Consider the following 22,490-nt stretch of genomic DNA (forward strand, 5'->3'; position numbering starts at 1 on the left):
GTCTTAGCCACTATGCTACCAGAGCTCCCAAAACCGTATGTAGTCTATAGTAAATATTTATTAAATGAGTATGTCAAACCACTTGAAGGATTCTGTGGTGTTTCCATGACTAAATTAGCGCTGAAATACTAGCTGAAAGGTTGGTGATTCATATGCACCCAGAGGTACCTTTGAAGGCAGGCCTGGTGATCAGTTTCCAAAGGGTCACAGCCTTGAAAACCCTATGGAGCAATTCTCTGCACACATGGGGTCACCATGAGTTGGAACCAGCTGGCTGGCAACTAACAACAACTTTATATAAGTAAATGTATATAAATAAAAGCTCTGGTTGTTCAGTGGTTAAGGCATTTGCTGCTAACCAAAAGATTAGCAGTTTGAACCCGCCAGCTGCTCCATGGAAGAAAGATGAGGCAGTCTGCTTTCGTAAAGATTTACAGCCTTGGAAACCCAGTGGGGAAACCCAGTGGGGGCACTATGAATTGGAATCAACTCCAAGGCATTGAGTATATATAAACAGGTAGATGTGTTGTCAGATGCCGTTGAGTTGGTTCTGACTCATAATGACCTGATAGCAGAACGAAACACTACCTGGTCCTACATCATCCTCCCAATTGTTGCCGTGTTTGCACTCATATTATGCATAGTTTAACATTGTTTTTTTTTAGGGATAAAAAAAATTAAACTCTGTAATTGATATTATAATTGTCTCTTAATTTTCAGGTTACAACTGACGGAAAGCCAAAAATCCTTGACATCATTGATACAACAGGAAGTGGTGATGTGAATACTGCTACAGTAGTGGAGCCAAAAGATGGTGAAATTATTGGTCTTTCAGGAAGAGTGCTTAAGGTTAGAGTTTTTGTTGTGTTACTGATTTTCTTCTTTCTTTTTTGTACTGTTGCCTTAAAGCATGTAATGTTTGTAGCTTAAATTTTGTAGTATTAGTTACCTATTGGTGCATAACAAGTTATTCTAAAACTTGACAATTTAAAACAATGAACATTTATTATTTTGCAGTTTCTGTGAGCCAGGAATCTGGATGTGACTTAGCTGGGTGCCTCTCAAAAGTTGCAAGCTATTGGCCAGGGCAGCAGTTTCATTTGTAGGCTCACCCTGAGTGGGAAAGAGGAATCAGTTTCTAGGCTTACACAAATGGTTATTGGCAGGCCTTCATTCTTACCACATAGGTTCCTACAGGGCTGCTTTTAGAGCATTCGGCTTTCTTTGCTTAGGGTGAGTCATCTGAGAGAGAGTGCCCAAAATGGAAGCCGTGTGCCTTTTACTAAAAGTAATCTTGGAGATGACATCACATAGCTTCAATAATGTTATATTAATTAGAAGTGGTTAATAGGAGCTCTGGTAGCATAGTGCCTAAGGCGCTTGACTGCTCACCAGAAGGCTGGCAGTTCAAACCCATCAGGCACTCCTCGGAAGGAAGGTTGGGCAATCCTACTTCCGTAGTGATACTGCCTTGGAAACCCAAGGAGGGGTCACTATGAGTCGGGGCTGACTCGACGGCAAACAACAACAACAACAACAATACGTTCAACAAGGGAGGGGAATTTTACATGAGCATAAATACCAAGAGGACTGGATATGTAGGGGCCGTTTTAGAAGAAACTGTTGCTTAGTTTTTTGATGAGGAGCTTAGAGTTGGACTATTTTATCAATGTAGTTGCCAAATTCTGTTTTAAATTTGAATAGAATATTGAGGAAAGTGACCAGATGATAGTTTTGCCTTCATTTTTTCCTGTTGTGTAATTTTCCCCAGTTTGAAAGATGGCAGAAATTTGACTTGAATCTATCCTTTAAACCAATAAGTAGGATTAGTTTGGAATATAAAATTGTGGTTATTTCGATTTCCTAAGGAGCTGTGGTGGTGTAGTGATAAGGCATTTGACTGTTAACCAGAAGGTCAGTGGTTCAAACCCACCAGCTGCTCTGCGGAAGGAAGATGGGGCAATCTACTTTCTTAAAGATTTACAGCATTGGAAATCCAATGCGGATTGCTATGAGTCAAAATCAATTTGATGGCAGTGTTTGGTTTTAGTTTTTTTTAAAGATCTATATGTAGTTCTTCTCACCTTTGTGTATTTGTATTTTTTCGGTATTGCCTTTTGGATAACGTTGTTTTGGCAATATATTACTTTTTTGTGCTTTGTAACAAATTACTATAGTCTCAGCAGCTATTATTTCATTGTTTCTATGGATCTGGAGTACATGTACAGTTTAGCTAAGTCCTCTATTCAAGAGCTTATTGCTGTTAGGTGCACTTGAGCCAGCTCCGACATAGTGACCCTGTGTACAACTGAATGAAACACTACCTGGTTGTGTCCCATCCTCACAATCCTCGCTATACCTGAGCCCATTGTTGCAGTCACTGTGGCAACCAGTATCATTGAGGGTCTTCACCTTTTTCTCCGACCCTGTTCTTAACTAAGCATAATATCCTTATCCAGGCAACAATCCCTTCTAACAGCACGACCAAAGTAGGTGAGACAAAGTCTCACCATTCTCACTTCCAGGAAGCATTCTGGCTGCACATGTTCCAGGACAGATTTGTTCATTCTTCTGGCAGTCCATGGTACTTACAGTATTCTTTGCCAGCACCACAACTCAAAAGCATCAACTCCTTTTTGGTCTTCCTTATTTATTGTCCAGCTTTCACATGCATATGAGGTGATTGAAAATCCCGTGTCTTGGGTTAGGTGTACCTTAGTCTTCAGAGTGACATCTTTCCTCTTCAGCACTTTAAAGAGGTCTTTTGTAGCAAATTTGCCCAGTGTAATATGATGTCTAACTGCTGCTTCCATGGGAGTTGATTATGGATCCAAGTACTATGAAATGTTGGACAACTTCAGTCTTTTTTCCATTTATCGTGATGCTGCTTATTGGTCTAATTGTGAGGGTTTTTGTTTTCTTTATGCTGAAGTGTAATCAATACTGCAGACTCTAGTTTTTAATCTTTATTAGTAGGTGCTTTGAGTCATACTCACTTTCAAGCAGTTGTGTCGTCTGCATATTGCAGGTTGTTAATGAGTCTTCCTCAATCCTGATACTGAGTTCTTCTTCATATAGTCCAGCTTCTCAGATTATTTATTCAGCGTACAGATTGAATAAGTATGGTGAAAGGATACAACCTTGGTGAACACCCTTCCCAATTTTAAACCATGTAGCATCCCCTTGTTCTGTTCGAACGACAGCCTCCTGGTGTGTGTACAGGTTCAGTGTGTTCTCCTGGTCTATGTACAGGTTAACTGTGTTATGAGCATAGTTAAGTTTTTTTGAATCCCCATTGTTCTCATTGTTATCCATAATTTTATATGATCCACACAGTCAAATGCTTTTGCATAGTCAGTAAAACACAAGTAAACATCTTTGTGGTATTCTTTGCTTTCAGCCAAGATCCATCTGACATCAGCAATGATATCCCTCATTCCACATCCTCTTCTGAATCCAGCTTGCATTTCTGGAAATTTGCTGTCAATATATTGCTGCAACCATTTTTGAATTATCTTCAACATTTTACTCGATATATTCAATAGTATTTTTTATAATTTCCACAGTATGTGGAATGTGTACAGTTATGAATCTCTTCCCGTCAGTTGGCCAGGTAGCTTTCTTCCAAATTTTGTGGCATAGACGAGTAAGTGCCTCTAGCAAGTTATCCATTTGTTGAAACATGTCAGTGCGTATTCTATCAATTCCTGAAACTTGTTTAACACCAGTTCCTTCAGTGCAGCTTTGACTTCTTCCTTCAGCATCAGTGGTTCTTGATCATATGCCACCTCCTAAAATAGTTGAACATCGACTCATTCCTTTTCAGCGACCCCTCATTGGGTTTCTGAGGCGGTATCACTACGGAAGATTGGGCGACTAGGAGTCGGATCCGACTCGATAGCAGTGAGTTTGGTTTTTGGTTTTGACAGCATTGTACTTGAGGATAGATGTTGAAATACTCTTTGTGATGATGAATACATCACCATTCCTTTTCAATTTGTCATTCTCAGCATAGTAGATCACATGATTGTCTAATTCAGGATGGTCAAAACCAGTCCTTGGATATTGATGTTTATGCATTCTATTTCATTTTTAACAACGTCCAATTTTTATAGATTGATGCTTTGTACATTCCATGTTCCAGTTATTAATGGATGCTTGCAGCTATTTCTTCCCTTTTTGAGTCATGCCACATCAGCAAATAGAGGTCCCCAAAACTTTAATCCATCCACATCATTAAAGTTGACTGAACTTTGAGGAGGTTGCCATTCCCCAGTTGTATTTTGAGTGGCTTCAAACCTGAGGGGCTCGCATTTTAGCACTATATATATAGCCAGTGTTTCAGGGCTATTCATAAAGTTTTCCAGTAGTATATCAGACAGTGTTTCACTGCTATTCATAAGGTTTTCACTTGCCACTTTGAGAAGTGAATGGCCCATCCTTCTACTGAGTCTTAGTCTGGAAGTTCCTCTGAAACCTGTCCACCATTGGTGACCCTGGTGGTATTTGAAATACCAGTGGCATAGCATCTAGCCTCGCAGCAACATGCAAGCCACCACAGTACGACAGACTGACAGACAAGTAGTGGGTTCAAGGTCTTAGAAGACTACAATCAAGATGTTGGTTAGTACTGTGGTCTTATCTTAGACATGGGGTCCTCTTGTGAGTTTGTATGACTTATTAAAATTCATTTTCTTGTAGCTGTACAACTCATAGTAGCTTGCTTCTTTCAGACCAGCAGGAAAATCTTAGGCACTGCCCCAGTCCCATTTTTAAAGAGACTCATCTGATAAGGTCTGGCCTACCAGGGATAATCTCAATTTTGGTTAACTCAGAGTTAACCGATTATGTACCCTAATTGTATCTGCAATTTTTTTTTTTTTTCACCTTTCCCATGTAACATTACATAATAACTAAAATGATACTCATCATGTTCCCAAGTCCTGCCTATACGTAAAGAGAGGATTATATAAGGGCATGGTCATTGGTCATCTTAGAGTTTGCTTAGTACAACAAACTGCTTCATTTTTCCATTGCTTTTTAAAAAGTTGTGATCTTCAGGGAAATTAGTTTTTTTTTTACATCTGAATTATTCTACATTTTTACCTGTCTTTTCCTAGTCATCCTATTATTTTGAGTATGTTTCAGATGTTGTTGTCAGGTGCTGTCAGGTCATCTCCAACTCATAGCAACCCTACATACAACAGAATGGAACACTACCTGGTCCTGTTCCAGCCTCACAGTCCTTGCTATACCAGAGCCCATCATTGTACCCACTATGTCAGTCCATCTCGTTGAGGGCCGCCTTCTTCTTCTTCTTCTTCGCTGACCCTCTACTTTACCAAGCATAATACCCTTCTCCAGGGAATGGTCATTTCTGACAGCATGAGCAAAGTAAATGAGACAAAGGCTGACCATTCTCACTTCCAGCGAGCATTCTGGCTGCAGTTCTTTCAGGACAGATTTGTTAATTCTTTTGTCAGTCCACAGTCCTTTGAATATTCTTCGCCAGCATCACAACTCAAAAGCATCAACTCTTCTTTGATCTTCCTTGTTTATTGTCCAGCTCTCATATGCATATGAGGTGATTGAAAATACCAAGGTGTGGGTTGTTAGTGTTGTTGTTATGTGTCACCAAGTTGGACCTGACTTATAGTGACCCCTCCTTGGGTTTCCGAGGCAGTATCACTATGGAAGTAGATTGTCCAACTTTCTGTCCGCGGAGTGGCTGGTGGGTTTGAACCGCCAGCCTTCTGGTTAGTAGTCAAGTGCTTTAGGCACTATGCTACCAGAGCTCCTTAGGCCTGGGTTAGATGCATCTTATTTTTTAAGGACACATCTCTGCTCTTCAGCACTTGAAAGAGGTCTTTTGTAGCAGATTTGCCCAGTACGTTGCCTGATGTTTTGACTGCTGCTTCCATTGGTGTTGATTCTGGAGCCAAGTAATAAGTTTTTGACAACTTCAATCTTTTCTCCATTTATCGTGATGGTGGTTATTGGTCCAGTTGTGAGAATTTTTGTGTTCTTTATGTTGAGTTTTAATTCATACTGAAGACTATAGTCTTTAATCTTCATCAGTAAGTAGTTCAGGTCATCCTCACTTTAAGCAAGCAAAGTTGTGTTATCTGCATATTACAGATTGTTAATGAGTCTTCCTCTAATCCTGATGCCACATTCTTCTTCGTATAGTCCCGCTTCTCAGATTATTGTTCAGCATACAGATTGAATAAGTATGGTGAAAGGATACAACCCTAATACACTCCCTTCCTGATTTTAAACCATACAGTATCCCTTTGTTCTATTTGAACAACAGCCTCCTGGTCTATGTATAGATTCCTTATGAGCACAATCAAATGTTCTGGAATTCCTGTTCTTTTCAATGTTATCCATAATTTATTATGATCCACACAATCAAATGCCTTTGCATAGTCAGTAAAACACAGGTAAACATCTTTCTGTTATTTTTTGCTTTCAGTCAAGATCCATCTGACATCAGCAATGATACCCCTTGTTCCACATCCTCTTCTGAATCCAGCTTGCATTTCTGGAAATTCTCTGTCAATATATTGCTGCAACCATTTTTGAATTATCTTCAGTAAGATTTTGCTTGTATGCGATATTAATGATATTGTTAGATAGTTTCCATATTCTGTGGGATTACTTTTCTTTGGAATGGGTACATATATGGATCTCTTCAGTCAGTTGGCCAGGTAGCTGTATTCCAAATCTCTTGGCATAGCCAAATGAGTGCCTCCAGCATGGCATCCGTTTGTTGAAACATCTCTATGGTTATTCCATCAATTCCTTGAGCCTTGCTCTTTGCCAAGTCCTTCAGTGCAGCTTTGACTTCTTCCTTCAATACCATTGGTTCTTGATCACATGCCACCTCCTGAAAAGATGAACACTGACCAGTTGTTTTGGTACAGTGTCTCTGTATATTCCTTCCATCTTCTTTTGATGTTTCCTGCATCATTCAATATTTTGCCTGTAGAATCTTTCAGTGTTGCAATTTCAGGATAGAATTTTTTTCTTAAGTTCTTTCAGCTTGAGAAATGCAGAGTGTGTTCTTCCCTTTTGGTTTTCTAGCTCTAGGTCTTTGCACATTTCATTATAATAATTAACTTTGTCTTCTCGAGATGCTCTTTGAAAGCTTCTGTTAAGCTCTTTTGTCTTGTCATTTCTTCATTTATTTTAGCTACTCTCTGTTCAAGGGCAAGTTTCAGAGTCTCTGCTGACATCTATTTTTGTCTTTTCTTCCTTTCCTGTCTTTTTAATGACCTTTTGCTTTCTTCACGGATGATGTTCTTGATGTCATCCCACAGTTCCTCCGGTTTTCGGTCATTGGTGTTCAGTGCATCAAATCTGTTTTTTAGATGGTCTCTAAATTCAGGAAGGAAATAATCAAGCTTATATTTTGGCTCTCATGGACTTGTTTTAATTGTCTTCAGCTTCATCTTGAACTTGGCATATAAGCAATTGATGGTCAGTTCCATAGTTAGTTCTTGGCCTTATTTTGGCTGAAGATAGTGAGCTTCTCCATCGCTTCTTTTCCACAGATGTAGTCGATCTGATTCCTGTGTACTCTATCTGTTGAAGTCCACATGTGCAGCTGCCATTTGTGTTGTTGAAGAAATGTATTTACAATGAGGACTTCTGGTAAGGTGGTGGAATATGCAGACAGGCTACATAGACACTCTACAACAAAGAAAGAAAAACCAGTTGAGAGAGGTACAGAAGATAATTGTGGAGCCATGAGCTTTGAAAGGAAGTATACATAAATGGATTAGGCACCAACTAGTGGAAAAACCTGACTGAAAGGAGTGAGTACAGAGATGGAAGGAGCTACAGACTGTAAGCTACTCTGATGGCACCAACAGCCTGAATATTTCCAACTGCTAAAGGTCAGCCCTGGTCACTAAGGACTTCAGGGACGACTATGCTGGTCTCTTATGACTAGGAAGGAAACAGCAAGGAAGGAAAGAACCTTAGCTGTGGACTTTTGGCTGTCTGGAGGGCACAGCCATTTTGATTGTTTATAAGCAGTAGCCATTTTGGATATTTAAAGTGACTGAAGGAGCAGCCATTTTGAATGTTTATAAGTGGTAGCTATTTTGGATATTTAAAGTGACGGCATTCTCATTCGGATTCCAGGGATCTAAGAATAGACTCTGTTTTCCAAAGGTGGCAGGGACATACAGGAGGCTGGCAGCCGGAAGGGAGACAGGTGGTGAGTGTGTAAGTGCTGCCAGCTAGCAAATAGAAGAGCACAGTACCCTGCTTCCGTAGATAACATCCAGAGAAAACAAAAATCATGGGCAAGTGACTCTAGCATACAATCACCAAACAAATATGAACACAAAAACGTCACAATGTCTCGGAGACAACAAAGCATCACGGTCCACCCAAAGAAGTAAGATAAAGCAAAAGAAACAAGGGACCAGGATATAAACCCAGAACACATCCCTGAGGAGGAAGCTGCATTGGAGAACACCCTGATAAGGAATTCAAAAGAATTATTATTTGGATACTGTTTTTGGTTACCTGTTCCTGCTCTGACAAGAATATACTACAAATGGGATGGCTTAAACAAACAGGAATTTATTCTCTTACAGTTTGGGGGCTTTAAGTCTGAGTTCAAAGTGCCAGGCTCTAGGGGCTGAGGGAAAGCCCCTCAACCTTGCGCTTCAGCTCTGCCTCCTGCTCCTGGCCCACTGAAGCTAGAGGCTTTTCTTCACTCAGACAACTGCTGGCTGAGATTGACAAGCCTAAGATTGACAAGTAAAAAGGCACAGTCCGATGTTACGAAACCACATGGCAGGCCATTGATTCACATCCATTGTAAGTCCCAGGATTGGCAGAGCATGGCAGGCTGCTGAATGACTTGGCTACATGAAGGGTTCAAGCATGCCATAAGCTAGAGACCGTTCCCCAGGGCTTCTCCTTATATACAGGAAACAGACCACATCCTAAGGCGGCAACTCATCTGCTCACACTAGATGCCATCATGGAGTTGATTACCAGTCTCATCATGGGGAATACTTCATCCAGCTGCCCAGGCACTCAACCAGGCCCGGACGAGTTGACACACAGACTTAACTACCACAGGTACCTTCAGTGGATGGAAAGGCAGATCAAGGAAAACACTGATAAAATTGAGAAAAACACAGAGAAAACTCTAGAACAATTTCAAAAGACAATACAGGAACAAAATGACAAAATAAATGGACAATTAGAAATGATACAAAATCTACAAATAGAATTCCAGAAGATTAATACTAAATTTTCAGAAATAGATAACACATTGAATAGGCAGAGGAGTAGAATTGAATCAATGGAAGACAGAATTAGTGAGATTGAAGACAAATACCTGAAGACTACTTTAGAAAGGGGTCAGAAAAAAGATCAAAACAAACTGAAGAAAGCCTAAGGTTCATGTGGGATACCATCAAAAGGAATAATCTATGTGTAATTGGAATTCTAGAACAGGAAGAGAGAAATAAGACCGCAAAGAAAATGGTCAAAGATTTGTTGAAAGGGAATTTTCCTGGTATGATGAAAGATGAGAATATATCCATTCAAGAAATCCAATGAACCCCAAAGAGGATAGACCCCCCCAAAAAAATCACCAAGACATATCATCATTAAACTCACCAAAACCAAAGACAAAGGAAGAATCCTGAAAGCAGCATGTGAAAAACAAAAAGTTACTACAAGGGGCAACCAATAAGACTAAGCTCTGATTTCTCAGCAGAAACCATTCAGGTAAGAAGGCAATGGGATGGTGTATATAAAACTCTAGATAAAAGAATTTCCAACCAAGAATTATATACCCAGCAAAATTGTCCCTTAAATATGATGGTGAAATTAGCACATTTCCAGATAAGCAGAAACAAAGGGAATTTGTTAAAACCAGACCAGCCTTACAAGTGATGCTAAAGGAAGTTCGTTGGACAGAGAACCAGCAACAGCAAACAACAACCGACCATTAACACACATGATGACATAACCCAGAAACCAATCCAGTTATGGAAGTATCCAAAGTAAATAAGCCTACAAGAGTAAAACATGGAACCAGAGACATCAATGGACAAATGAGAATGACTACACAATAAAAGGAGGGAAAAAATTGCATGGTTACCGAACTTCTAAATTGTAGGGAAATTAAGACAACTGCAAGATAGAACAGACTGTTCTAAACTTGGGAAGAAAATTTTAAATCACAGGGGGTAACCTCGAAGAAAAATGATAAACCTTCACATTAAAATAAAAAAGAGGACCAGCACAAATATTTAGCAAATACTAAAACAGTAGCAAAGAAGGAAGTGATAATACAATCCATAAACAAAATGAGCTCATCATAGAAAATTATATGAAATAAATCAGCAACACCACAAAAAGACACATAACGAAATGACAGCAACAAATTCATACTTGTTGATAATTACACTGCCAAACAAGTAAAAAGAGAGCATACTGATAGGGAGAAAAATATTTGGCAACAACATATCTGACAAGGAACTTACCTCTAAAATTTACAGAAAACTCCAACACCTCAACAACAAAATGATTAACAATCCAGTTAAAAAATGGACAGAAGACATGAATGGACACTTCACCAAAGAGGATATTCAGGTGGCCAGCAAATACATGAAGAAATGTTCACAATCATTAGCCATCAGAAAGATGCAAATCAAAACAACAGTGGATTAGATACTGTGGTGGTTAAGTTTGTGTGTCACCTTGGCTGGGGCCTGGCTAAGTCGCTGGGCAGCTGGTGGTGGTTATTCCCCATGATGAGACTGGGAATCAACTCCATGGTGGGATATCTAACACAAGGAGCTGAGTAGCTAGCTGCTTTAGGGATGTGGTCTGCTTCCTGTATATAAGAAACAGCTTTGGGAATGGTCTGTAGCCTATGGCATGCTTGAACCCCGCATGTAGCCATCTCATTGTTCAGCAGCCTGCCATGCTCTGCCAGCTTTGGGACTTTCAGTGGACTTGAATTAATGGCCTTCCATGTGGTTTGGTAACATCGGGACTGTGCCATTTTATTTGTCCGCCTCTGGCTTTAGTGGGCCAGGAGCAAGAGGCAGAGCTGAAGCCCAAAGTCGATGGGCTATCACACAGCCCCTAGAGCCTGGCACTTTGAACTCGGACATGTAGCCTCCCGAACTGTAAGAGAATAAACTTCTGTTTGTTCAAGCCATTCTACTTGTGGTATATTCCTGTCAGAGTGGCACTAGGTAACCAGAACAGATACCATCTCATCCCAGCACTAATGGCAAGGTTCAACAAGATGAAATAACATGCTGGTGAGGATGTGGAAAGATTGGGACTCTCATACACTGGTGGAACTGTCAAATGATACAACCACTGTGGAAAGCAGTATGGTGATTCCTTAAAAAGCTGGAATTAGAGATACCATTTGACTCAGCAATACCATTACTAAGTATATATCCTAAAGAAGTGAAAGCCCGGAAGTTCCACTAAGATGGTGGAATAGGCAGAAAGACTGCACAAACCCTCTTCAACAAAGAAAAGTGGAACTAATTAACACAGATACAGAAGATAGTCCTGGACCCCTGAGCTTTGAAGGGGAAGGATATAGAAGTGGACTAAACTCTAACTAGCAGAAGAATTTTCATGAAAATAAAAAAAAAGGAGACATACAGAGCTGCAATCTGGCAATGATCCTGATGGCACAGACAGCTTGAATATTGGCAAGTGGTGGCAGGACCTAAGAATTAACCTAAAAATCAGCTCTGCTAGCCATGGATGGCTCGGAGGACTGCCCTGGTGGCTGGGGAATAAAAAGGGAAGCAGAGAAGAGAAAAGTGGGCTGAGCTGTGGACTTTTGCCTGTCTGGAGGGAACAGCCATTTTGAGTGTTTACAAGTGGCTTGACCATTTTGGATGTTTAAAGTGACAGCATTCTCCCAGATTCCAGGGACTTAAGAACAGGCTCCACTTGCTGGGAACCACAAAGACATCCTGGATGCACGGACTACTAGAATGGTGTGACATTCCCCTTGTTAATCTTGTACCCCACACCCTCTTCATGAACAGAGGTGTGGCCATCCCTCAGGTGTGGCCATCCCTCACTCCCACCCACCTTCTAGGCTGGCAGGAATTCCATCCCAGTCTGTGTGCACCCATGGAACCTGGGTGCCCTGCCCTGCCCTGTCCAGATTTTGTTTTTCTTTTTTTTAGTTTGTTTGTTTTTGTCTGTTTTAAAACTACTACTATTATTACTACTTTTGTCCTTTTTATTACCATTCTTTATTCTTCCCTTCCCAGGTTCTAGTTTTCAGCTTTTTTTCTTTTCCCTGTTCCTGGTTCCAATTTTTTCTTTTTCTTTCTTGTGGGTACCCCATTCCTTGTTTTACTTTTTGCATTTTCCCCATTTTTTTCCTTCATTATTCTCCCTCTCTGCTTTTTTCTCTTACTGTCCTTTCCCCAGATACTGCGATGTTTTTTGTTTTGTTTTGTTTTTCCGTTTTCTCTTTTTTGGTCACTGTTCCTGTGTGATTACACGGTGTGTTTTTGTCCATTTGCTTTTACTTTTTTGATGGTTATTCAATTGTTATTGTTGTCTAACTGAGTGGGAGACAGTGAAAGTCCCCATACGACATAACTACACCCACACCTCCTACAGCTTTACTTACTGAGTGAGAGTCATCACCTCCTCCTCCACCAACGGGCCTACAATAAATAACCATCAAGAAGAGCCTGACTCACCTTTAGTTGCTCTTCGCAAACAGTTAACAGAGATCTAATACAACAATATCACAATGTCTTGGAGACAACAGACCATCACAGTCTACACAAAGAAACAAGATAAAGTGGTAGAAACAAGGGAGCAGGATACAGACCCAGAACACATCCCTGAGGAAGAAACAGCATTGGAGATTCCCTGATAAGGAATTCAAAGTAATTATATTTAGGTATCTTCAAAGGATTGAGAAACAGATCAAGGAAAACACAGAAAGATCCCTAGAAGAATTTTGCAAGAAAGTACAAGAACAAAATAACAAAATAGTGAAAAATTAGAAATGATTCTAAATCTACAGATAGAAATCCAGAAGATTAATACTAAATTGTCAGAAATAGATAACAGATTGAAAGGGCTAAGGAGTAGAAATGATATAACGGAAGACAGAATTAATGAGATTGAAATATACCTGAATACTTATTTGGAAAGGGATCAATCAGAAAAAAAATCAAAACAAAATGAAGAAAGCATAAGGATCACGTGGGATACCATCAAAAGAAATAACCTATGTGTCATTGGAGTTCCAGAACAGGAAGAGGAAAATAAAACTAATGAGAGAATTGTCCAGGATTTATTGGAAGAGAACTTCCCTGATACTGAGGAAAGATGAGAAGATATCCATTCAGGAAGTCCAACGAACCCCAAACAGGATAGAAAATCACCAAGGCATATTATCATCAAACTCATCAGAACCAAAGACAAAGAATCCTGAAAGCAGCACGGGAAAAATAAAAAGTTACTTACAAAGGACAACCAGTAAGAAGTGAGAGCCAGGACAAGAACAGATATATGCGCACTCATGTTCATTGCAGCACCATTTACAATAGCAAAAAAATGGAAACAGCCTGGTGCCCATCAACAGAAGAATGGATAACCAAACTATAGTACATGCACACAATGCAATAGTCTGTAACGTTAAAGAATAATGTAGAATCTGCAAAACACCACAAAACGTGGATGACCAAAATGTGGAGGACATTAAGCTGAGTGAAGTGAATCAATCACAGAAGGAGAAATACAATATTAGTTCGTTACTTAAAATCTCAAGGGAAGGTTTATATATGAAAGGAAACTTTCTTTGTTAGTTACCAGAGTTGGGAGGGGCAGGAAGGAGGGAACACTGCACCAAAAAAAAAAAAAAAAGCATCAACCCCTGTCACTTTAGTTTTGTGTATTTCACTGTACATAAATTATATTTCAATAAAATGTACTTTAAAAAGAAAGAAAAAAGTATTTGCAATGAATAAGTCATTGGTCTTGCAAAACTCTGTCATGCAACCTCCAGAGTTATTTCTATCACCATGGCCATATTTTCCAACTACCGGGGATTCTTCTTTGTTTCCAATTTTTGCATTCCACTCACCAGTGATAATCAGCACATCTTGATTGCATGTTTGGTCAATTTCAGACTGCAAAAGTTGGTAAAAATCTTCAATTTCCTTGTCTTTGGATTGGGTGGTTGCTGCATAAATTTGAATAATAGTAGTAATAACTGGTCTTCTTTGTAGGCATAAGGATATTATCCTATCACTGACAACATTGTACAGATGGATCTTGAAACGTTCTTTGTGATGATGAATGTCACACCATTCCTCTTCAATTTGTCATGCCTGACATAGTAGATCATCTGGTTGTCTGATTCAGAATGGGTAAAACCAGTCCATTTCATCTCACTAATGCCTAGGATATCAATCTTTATGTATTCTATTTCATTTTTGACAGCTTCCAATTTTCCTAGATTCATACTTCATACATTCCTTGTTCCGATTATTAATGGATGTTTGCAGCTGTTTCTTCCCATTTTGAGTTGTGGTAGATTTCTTGAGCAAATAAATACTTGAAATTCTTGTAGGTTACATTCCTCTGGGACTGGAGAACATTCCTAGTTAGTCAGACAAATTTACACCAAAAAACCCAAGCCCATTGTCTCAGAATCAATTCTGACTCAGTAGGTACTCTGAAGCGTAGATTAGAATTGCTCTGTAGGGTTTCCAAGGTTGTAAATCTTTACAGAAGCAAACTGACACATCTTAATGCCACATCTTTCTCCCATGGAGCAGGTAGCAGGTTTAAACCTAAACCACTGACCTTTTATCAGTCGAGTGCTTAATCATTGCACCACCAGGGGTCCTTCAGACAGATACATAACCATGTAAAAGGCATTTGACTGCTAACCAGATGGCTGGCAGTTCATAACCCACCAGCCACTCCTCAGAGTGAAGATTGAGCAATCTACTGCCATAGAGATACTGCCTGGGAAACCCAAGGAAGGGTCGCTATAAGTCAAAACCATCTTGACAGCAGTGAGTTTGAGTGTAGTCATTTATTTCTAAATAGCTGTAGTGACTCGTGTTTTAGATAAACCTTATGAATTGATGATATGACTATTGCTTAAAGATAGAAATGGATACTTATCTTTTCTGATATTGGTGACATCCTTCTTTAGATCTATTTTTAAGCCTGTCAATATGGTGAGACTTTTTAATTTTAATTTTAAAAGTATAAATACTCTTAGAAGATTTCTAACAAGAAAAGCTGTGTCCCCTGCTCTCCTAACCCCCATCTTCACTTTCTATTCACATTCAACCAAAAGAAGGCTTTGATGTATTCAGTTATTTTCAAATTTTTAAATAATATGGTGATACTTTTTATTTAAGGAGCCTTGGTGGCGCTGTGCCTAAGCTATTGACTGCCAACCAGAAGGTTGGTGGTTGAAACCCCCAGCCACTCCGCAGAAGGTAGATGGGGCAGTCTACTTCTGTAAAGATTCACTGCCTCAGAAACCCAAAGGGATTTGCTATGAGTTTGAATCAACTCAGTGGCTGGCAGTAAGTTTGTTTTTCTGTTCTGAAAAGAACTGAAAAGTTTGACTTTTTTTTCTTGAGGTTTTTTTTTTTTTTCCTTCTAGTTTTAGACTTTAGTAATAATAATGTGGAAGAAGAAAATTTAGCTCTCAGGTCTGTTCCTGCTGAGAAGTTTTCCTGCCTTATCTCTTGTATAGTTTCCTCTCCTCACTACTGTTTTTATGGTTATTTTACCTGTTAATCAGAAATTGGACCTCTTGAATTGATCCTCTCTCTTGTCTTTTATACTTTCATTCCCTTTTTCCCACTGAGAGATTTCTGAGATTGCCTCAATATTATCTTATAACCCTTGTAGTGCTTTTTTAAACTTTGCCTGTTTAACTGCAAAAAGCTCCTTCATATTCTCTCATCGCATATTTTTTATATCCTGTATGCAGCATTTTATATCTGAGATTATTAATTGTTGTTTTAATTTTTCTCTTCAGTTCTTTTCATTTAGTTTTATCTTCATCTTTTTCCCTTCTTTTTATTGACCTTCCTCTTCTTCCTATTCTTTTTCCTTGCTCTCTTCTGCTTCTTCCCTTTTCTCCTGCTCTCATTTCTCTCCTCTTCCTTCCCATTTCTTTCTGCTCTTCCTTCCCCCTTCTTCGTTTCCTCTTTCATTCTCTGCTTTTTATTTTAGAACTTTTCTTCAGGGATCTATTCATCCCTGGCTTGTTCTTATTGAGTCAGGCACAAAAGAGGTAATTGGATACTCTTTCCACTTGTAAGAGGTTGAACTGTGGTATGCTTCACTGTAGGGTGTTAATATAGCAGTTTCTTTTTTGGGGTTCTCAGACTATCAGTATATGCTATATTTTTTCTGTTGGGATTGTCAGTTAACTCCAGAGAACTTTAACACGTTTTGCCTGGGATTTAGGGAGAAGAGTGGGAAATAACCCTGGCTATCAGTATTTGTGGTGAGCAGTATGGTTTCATGCAGACTCTTCAGTATGTATCATCTCTCTCCTCTGCTATACTAACTTCTCCAGAAAGTTGACATCCTACCTTCTTTCTGGTTTAAGGGACAGTGCCTGGTTAGACCAATTTGGACAGTAGGTTGGGGAGGCAGAAGTTAATTTATTAATTTATTAATTGCTCCTTCTGGCTGATTGAACATCCAAATCCTTTTGTTTGTAATTTTCAGAAAGCAATCCAGTAAAGTCCTCATGTTTCTTTGGCTTAACAGTGCTAAAATAAATGTCCAAATATCATAGAAACTGCTAATGGTTAATGCCTTACTCTACTTCCAGTTTTAGATCAACTGCTGGTGAGGTCCTTTAGACACTACAGTAGTCTCATTCTGTAAGGGTGATATTCCTAAGCCTTATTGCAAAACTAGTAATCAGTTATTTGTGGCACTTCTGTGAGCAGGTAGAAGGAATAGAAGTATAAAAAAAAATTGTGTCAAATATACATTCACAAAGAAAAGTGTATAAAACATATGTACAAATTTAATGAATAATGAAGTTGAACATCACTGTGTTTTACCACACAGATCAAGGAATAGCACCCTATCTGCTCCTGTATTCTTCTAGATCACAGTGCTATATTGATTTTTGTGATAATCATTTCTTTGCTTTCCTTTAGTTTTACTGTGTCTGTGTGGATATGTAAAGTGTCTTGTTTAGTTCTGTCTGTTTTTGAACTTTGTGTGAATGACTTTATTTAGGTATCATTTTGGGAATCTTCCAAGAAGCTCTGGTGGTGTAGTAGTTAAGGCATTTGGTTGCTAACCAGAGGTTGGTGATTCGAACCCACCAGCTGCTCTGTGGAAGAAAGATGAGGCAGTCTGCTTCAATAAAGATTTACAGCCTTGGAAACCCAGTGGAGGTGGCTGTAAGTCGGAGTTGACTCGATGGCAGTGAGTTTGGTTTTTCAGTTTGGGTCTTCCATTCAGTGTGGTTTATGAAATCCATGAGGTTCATCCATATTGTTGCATGTAGCAATAATTTGTTCTGTTTCATTGCTGTGTAACATGCCATGTTCTGTATATAGTACTCTCCGTCTGGTTTGCTGCTTATGAACCATTGAGTTGTTTCTAATATGGGATAATCAGCAATTCTTCAGAAACATTCTTGTACATCTATCTTGTGCACATGGATATACGTGTGTGTCCATATAATTGGGAATAGAATTGCTGAGTCATGGATATATAACTTTTTAGGTGATATTAGACAATTTTTCAAAGTGTTTGTATTAAAATATATAGCAGTGTTGTAGTACCTTAACACTTGATATTTTCAGACTTTAATTTATTCCATTTGCTGGAAATCTAGGGGTATCTCATTGTGGTTTAATTTGCATTCCTCTAATTACATATTTAGGAAATTGATCTCTTTTAGGGTCACTATGGGCAAGAATTGACTCAATGAGAGTGGTTTGGTTTTTTCATTTTTTAGAGTGGTTAAAGGGAAGATGAGGATTCATTGATGCTTAAGAGCTAAAGATCTTAGTGGTTTTATATGAAAGATACTACTCTAGTCGAACTACCTTATTTAAGAATATGAGAAAAATAGGCCATAAACCAAAAAACCAAACTCACTGCCATCTAGTTGATTCCAACTCATAGTGACCCCCTTTGGGTTTCTGAGGTGGTAAATCTTTACAGAAGTAGATTGCCCAATCTTCCTTCCATGAAGTACCTGGTGGGTTTGAACTGCCAGCCTTCTGGTTAGCAGTCAAATGCCTTACACACTATACTACTCACTGACTATTTGCAATACTAAAAATAGTGCCCAAGTGTGAGCCTGTTTATCCAAGTTGAGCCATTAAAGTAGAAGTGAAATACTTTTCTTAGTAGTCTGCTATTGGAACTGCAAAGTATTTAGTGAATGACCAATTTAAATTTTTTTTTAAATAGATTCCAGCAAGCTGGACAAATCCCTCAGGCAAATATCATATTGGCATAAAAAATGGCTATGACTTCTATCCAAAGGCTCTCAAAGAAAGGATGCAGGTAATGTACAACTTATCGATGACTTACATATCTTCTTCAAATTTTATTCCTGTTGTTGGGTACTATCAGTGAGTCAGTTCTAATTTGGACATCTCTTCACTCTTTTTTATTTTGTGGACTTTTAAGTAGCAGTGACTGTTTAAAGAAAAATTCTGATAAGTTGAATACTATCCACTTAAAATAGTGATTCTTTAACCGTAGATGCATGGGTAAGTTTAGAGAATCTGAATCAACTGAAATTGCATTCAAAGTTTTTGTGTATTTGTATTTTTCTGGGAGATAACATATAACTTCCATTGAATTTTTAAAGGATTTCATTACTCCAGAAGGGTTAAAGATGGTTCGCCCAATCTCCCCCTTTTTTGTTCTGTAGTTTCTGTGATGATTTTCCCCATTTTACTTGCTGTTTAACTAGTCTTCTTGATCCCAAGATTTCATCATTCAGTATTAAAGAAAGGGTTATTGAGACCCAAAACAGCTGAAGTATAGGAAACACAGATATATCATCAAGGAAATAAGAATTGTAAACTGAGTGATATGGAGTATGCTTTAGAAGAAATTCAATACAGTTAGTTTTCTGTGATAGTGGAAAATGTTCTATGTCTATTTATCCAGTATGGTAGCCACTAATGACAAGTAGCACTGAAAACTTGAAATGGCTATTGTGACCCAGCAATTGAAATTTTCATTTTATTTGATGTTTTAAAATTTAAGTTTAAATAAAAACATGGCTAATGGCTACTGTATAGGAAACGGCCGCTTTAGAATATTGCCATAACACTGGTGGCTGATATAAATCAGGGTTTAAACTGTAAAGCAAAATGTAATCCTTGAAAATGAGCTTCCTGGGTCAAATGTATGGGCTCTTCCATCTAATTACAGTGTTACTTGCTTCCCCAGGGGTCTGTGAACCATGCATATTACTTAGTATATTATATATGTATATAAAACCTACCCTTATTTGTCAGATTTAAATTTCAGTTTTTGCCTGCTAAAATTTTTACAAAACATTAATTTACATTGCTTTTATTAGATAATTTTGTTTTGTACCACTCACCTGTCAATTTGTCATTCTGTGGTGGCTTGCATGTTGCTCTGATGCTGGAAGCTTTGTCACCAGTATTTCAAATACCAGCAGGGTCACCCATGGTAGACAGGTTTCAGCAAAGTTTTTAGACTTAAGACAGACTAGGAAGAAGGATGTGGCTGTCTCCTTCTGAAAGAATTGACCACCCAAAATCTTATGAATGGCAGTGAAATACTGTCTGATACAGTGCTAGAAGAGGAGACCTTCATATTGGAAGGCATTCAAGATACAACTGGGAAAGAGCTGCCTCCTCTAAGTAGAGGCAACCTTAATGACATGGATGTAGTAAAGCTTTTAGAACCTTCGTTTGCTGATGTGGCATTACTCAAAATGAGAATAAACCACTTTAAACATTCATTAATGACTGGAGTGTGGAATGTACACAGTATGAATGTAGGATAATTAGATGTCATCAAAAATGAAGTGGAATGCATATAGATTGATTTCTGCGCGTTAAAACAAAAAAACCTCACTCTCTTCGAGTCAAATCCAACTCATAGCGACCCCTTTTTGGGTTTTCAAGGCAGTATCTCTGTGGAAGTAGGTTGCCCAGTCGTCTGTCCAAGGAGTGGCTGGTGGGTTTGAACCACCAGCCTTCTGGTTATCAGTCAAATGCCTTAGCCATTACACCAAGTGAGCCAAAATGGATTGGTATTAGCAATTTTCAATCAGTAATATGGTCTACTGTGCTGGGAATGGCAGCTCTGGTGGCATAGTGCCTAAGGGATTTGACTGCTAACCAGAAGGCTGGTGGTTCAGACCCACCAGCCACTCCCCAAAAGGAAGATTGGGCAGTCTACTTCTTTAAAGATACAGCCTCGAAAACCCAAGGAAGGGGTCACTGTGAATCGAATTGACTCAATGGCAATGATTTTTTTTTTTTTTTAATGGGCAAAATAATGAATGATGCAGGAAGCATCGAAAGAAAAGTGGAAGGAATATACAGAGTCACTGTATCAAAAAGAACTGGTCAGTGTTCCACTATTTCAGGAGGTAGCATATGATCTAGAACCAATGATGGTGAAGGAAGAAGTCGAAGCTACGCTGAAGGAATTTGCGAAAAGCAAGGCTCCAGGAATTGACAGAATATCCATTGAGATATTTCAGTAGATGGATGCAGTGCTGGAGGCACTTACTCATCCATGCCAAGAAATTTGGAAGACAGCTACTTGGCCAGTTGGCTGGAAGAGATCCAATTTGTGCCCATTCCAAAGAAAGGTGATCCAACAGAATATGAAAATTATCGAAGAGTATCGTTAATATCACACGCATATAAATTTTAGCTGAAGATAATTCAAAAATGGTTACAGGGAACTTCCAGAAATTCAAGCCAGATTCAGAAGAAGACATGGTAGGAGGGATGTCAGTGCTGGTATCAGATGGATCTTGCCTGAAAGCAAAGAATTATAAATAACTTTGGAAAGAATGGGAATTTCAGGACAGTTAATTGTTCTTAGGAGGAACCTTTATATAAACCAGGTGGCTGTCGTTTGAACAGAACTAAGGGATATTTCATGGTTTAAAATCAGAACAGATGTGCATCAGGGTAGTATTCTTTCAGCATACTTTTCCAGTCTGTTTGCTGAGCAGATCATCCAAGAAGCTGGAATATATGAAGAAGAACATGGCATCAGGATTGGAAGAAAACTCATTAACAATCTATGATAATCAGATGACACACTCTTGCTTGCTGAACACGAAGAGGACTTGAAGCACTTACTGATGAAGATTGAAGACTGCAGCCTCCAGTGTGTATTACACCTCAGCAGAAACAGAAATCCTCACAACTAGACCAATAAGCAACTGTTTTGGTTACCAAGTGCTGCTCTGACAAGAAATATACCACAAATGGGATGGCTTGAACAAACAGGAGTTTATTCTTACAATTTGGAGGTGTTAAGTCCGAGTTCAAAGTGCCAGGCTCTAGGGGCTGGGTGAAAGCCCCTCAGCCTTGGGCTTTAGCTCTGCCTCCTGCTCCTGGCTCACTGGAGCTAGAGGCTTTTCTTCATTCAGACAGCTGCTGGCTGCTGAGACTGACAAGCCCAAGGTTGACAAGTAAAAAGCCACAGTCCCGATGTTACTAAACCACATGGCAAGCCATTGATTCAAGTCCATTGAAAGTCCCAGCATAGGCAGAGCCTGGCAGGCTGCTGAATAACTTGGCTACATGAAGGGTTCAAGTGTGCCATAAGCTAGAGACCATTCCCCAAGGCTTCCATTATGTACAGGAAGCAGCCTACATCCCTAGGGCAGCTACTCAGCTGCTCACAGTTGACTCCACCATGGACCTGATTACCAGTCTCATCATGGGGAATACTACATCCAGCTGCCCAGTCACTGAACCAGGCCCAGCCAAGTTGACACACAAACTTAACTATCACAGCAACTTTATAGTAAATGGAGAAAGGATTGAATTGTCAAGGAATTCATTTTACATGGGTCCCCAATCAGCTTCCATGGAAGCCACAATCAAGAAATCAAATGATGTATTGAATTTGGCAAATCTGCTGCAAAAGACCTCTTTAAAGTGTTACATAGCAAAGGTGTTATTTTGAAGACTAAGCTGTGTGCCTGACCCAAATAGTGGTATTTTCAATAGCCTCATATGATTGTGAAAGCTGGACAATGAATAAGGAAGACCAAAGAAGAACTGATGGGTTTGAATTAAGTTGTTGGCGAATAATACTGAATATACCATGGACTGCCAGAACAAACAGATCTGTCTTGAAAGAAGTGCATCTGGCGTACTCCTTAAAGTAAAAATGGTGAGACTTTGTCTCTGATACTTTGGTGTTATAAGAAAGGACTGTTACTTAAGAATATCATTCTC

The 22,490-nt window shown here is 39.1% G+C and overlaps 1 protein-coding gene across 1 annotated transcript in view; it reads left to right on the forward strand.

The window, feature by feature from the left end:
- TPP2 (tripeptidyl peptidase 2) overlaps window positions 1-22,490 on the forward strand; it is a 133,374-nt gene that overhangs the window by 7,972 nt on the left and 102,912 nt on the right. Inside the window, exons 2-3 of the mRNA XM_042782696.1 lie at window positions 721-849; window positions 18,478-18,573. Of these exons, the coding sequence (XP_042638630.1) occupies window positions 721-849; window positions 18,478-18,573 (225 nt within the window). The remainder of the gene's footprint in view (window positions 1-720; window positions 850-18,477; window positions 18,574-22,490) is intronic.

This window comes from Orycteropus afer, unplaced genomic scaffold, assembly GCF_000298275.1.
Source record: "Orycteropus afer afer isolate SDZICR_OR568_19922 unplaced genomic scaffold, OryAfe1.0 scaffold00417, whole genome shotgun sequence".
NCBI lineage: Eukaryota > Metazoa > Chordata > Mammalia > Tubulidentata > Orycteropodidae > Orycteropus > Orycteropus afer.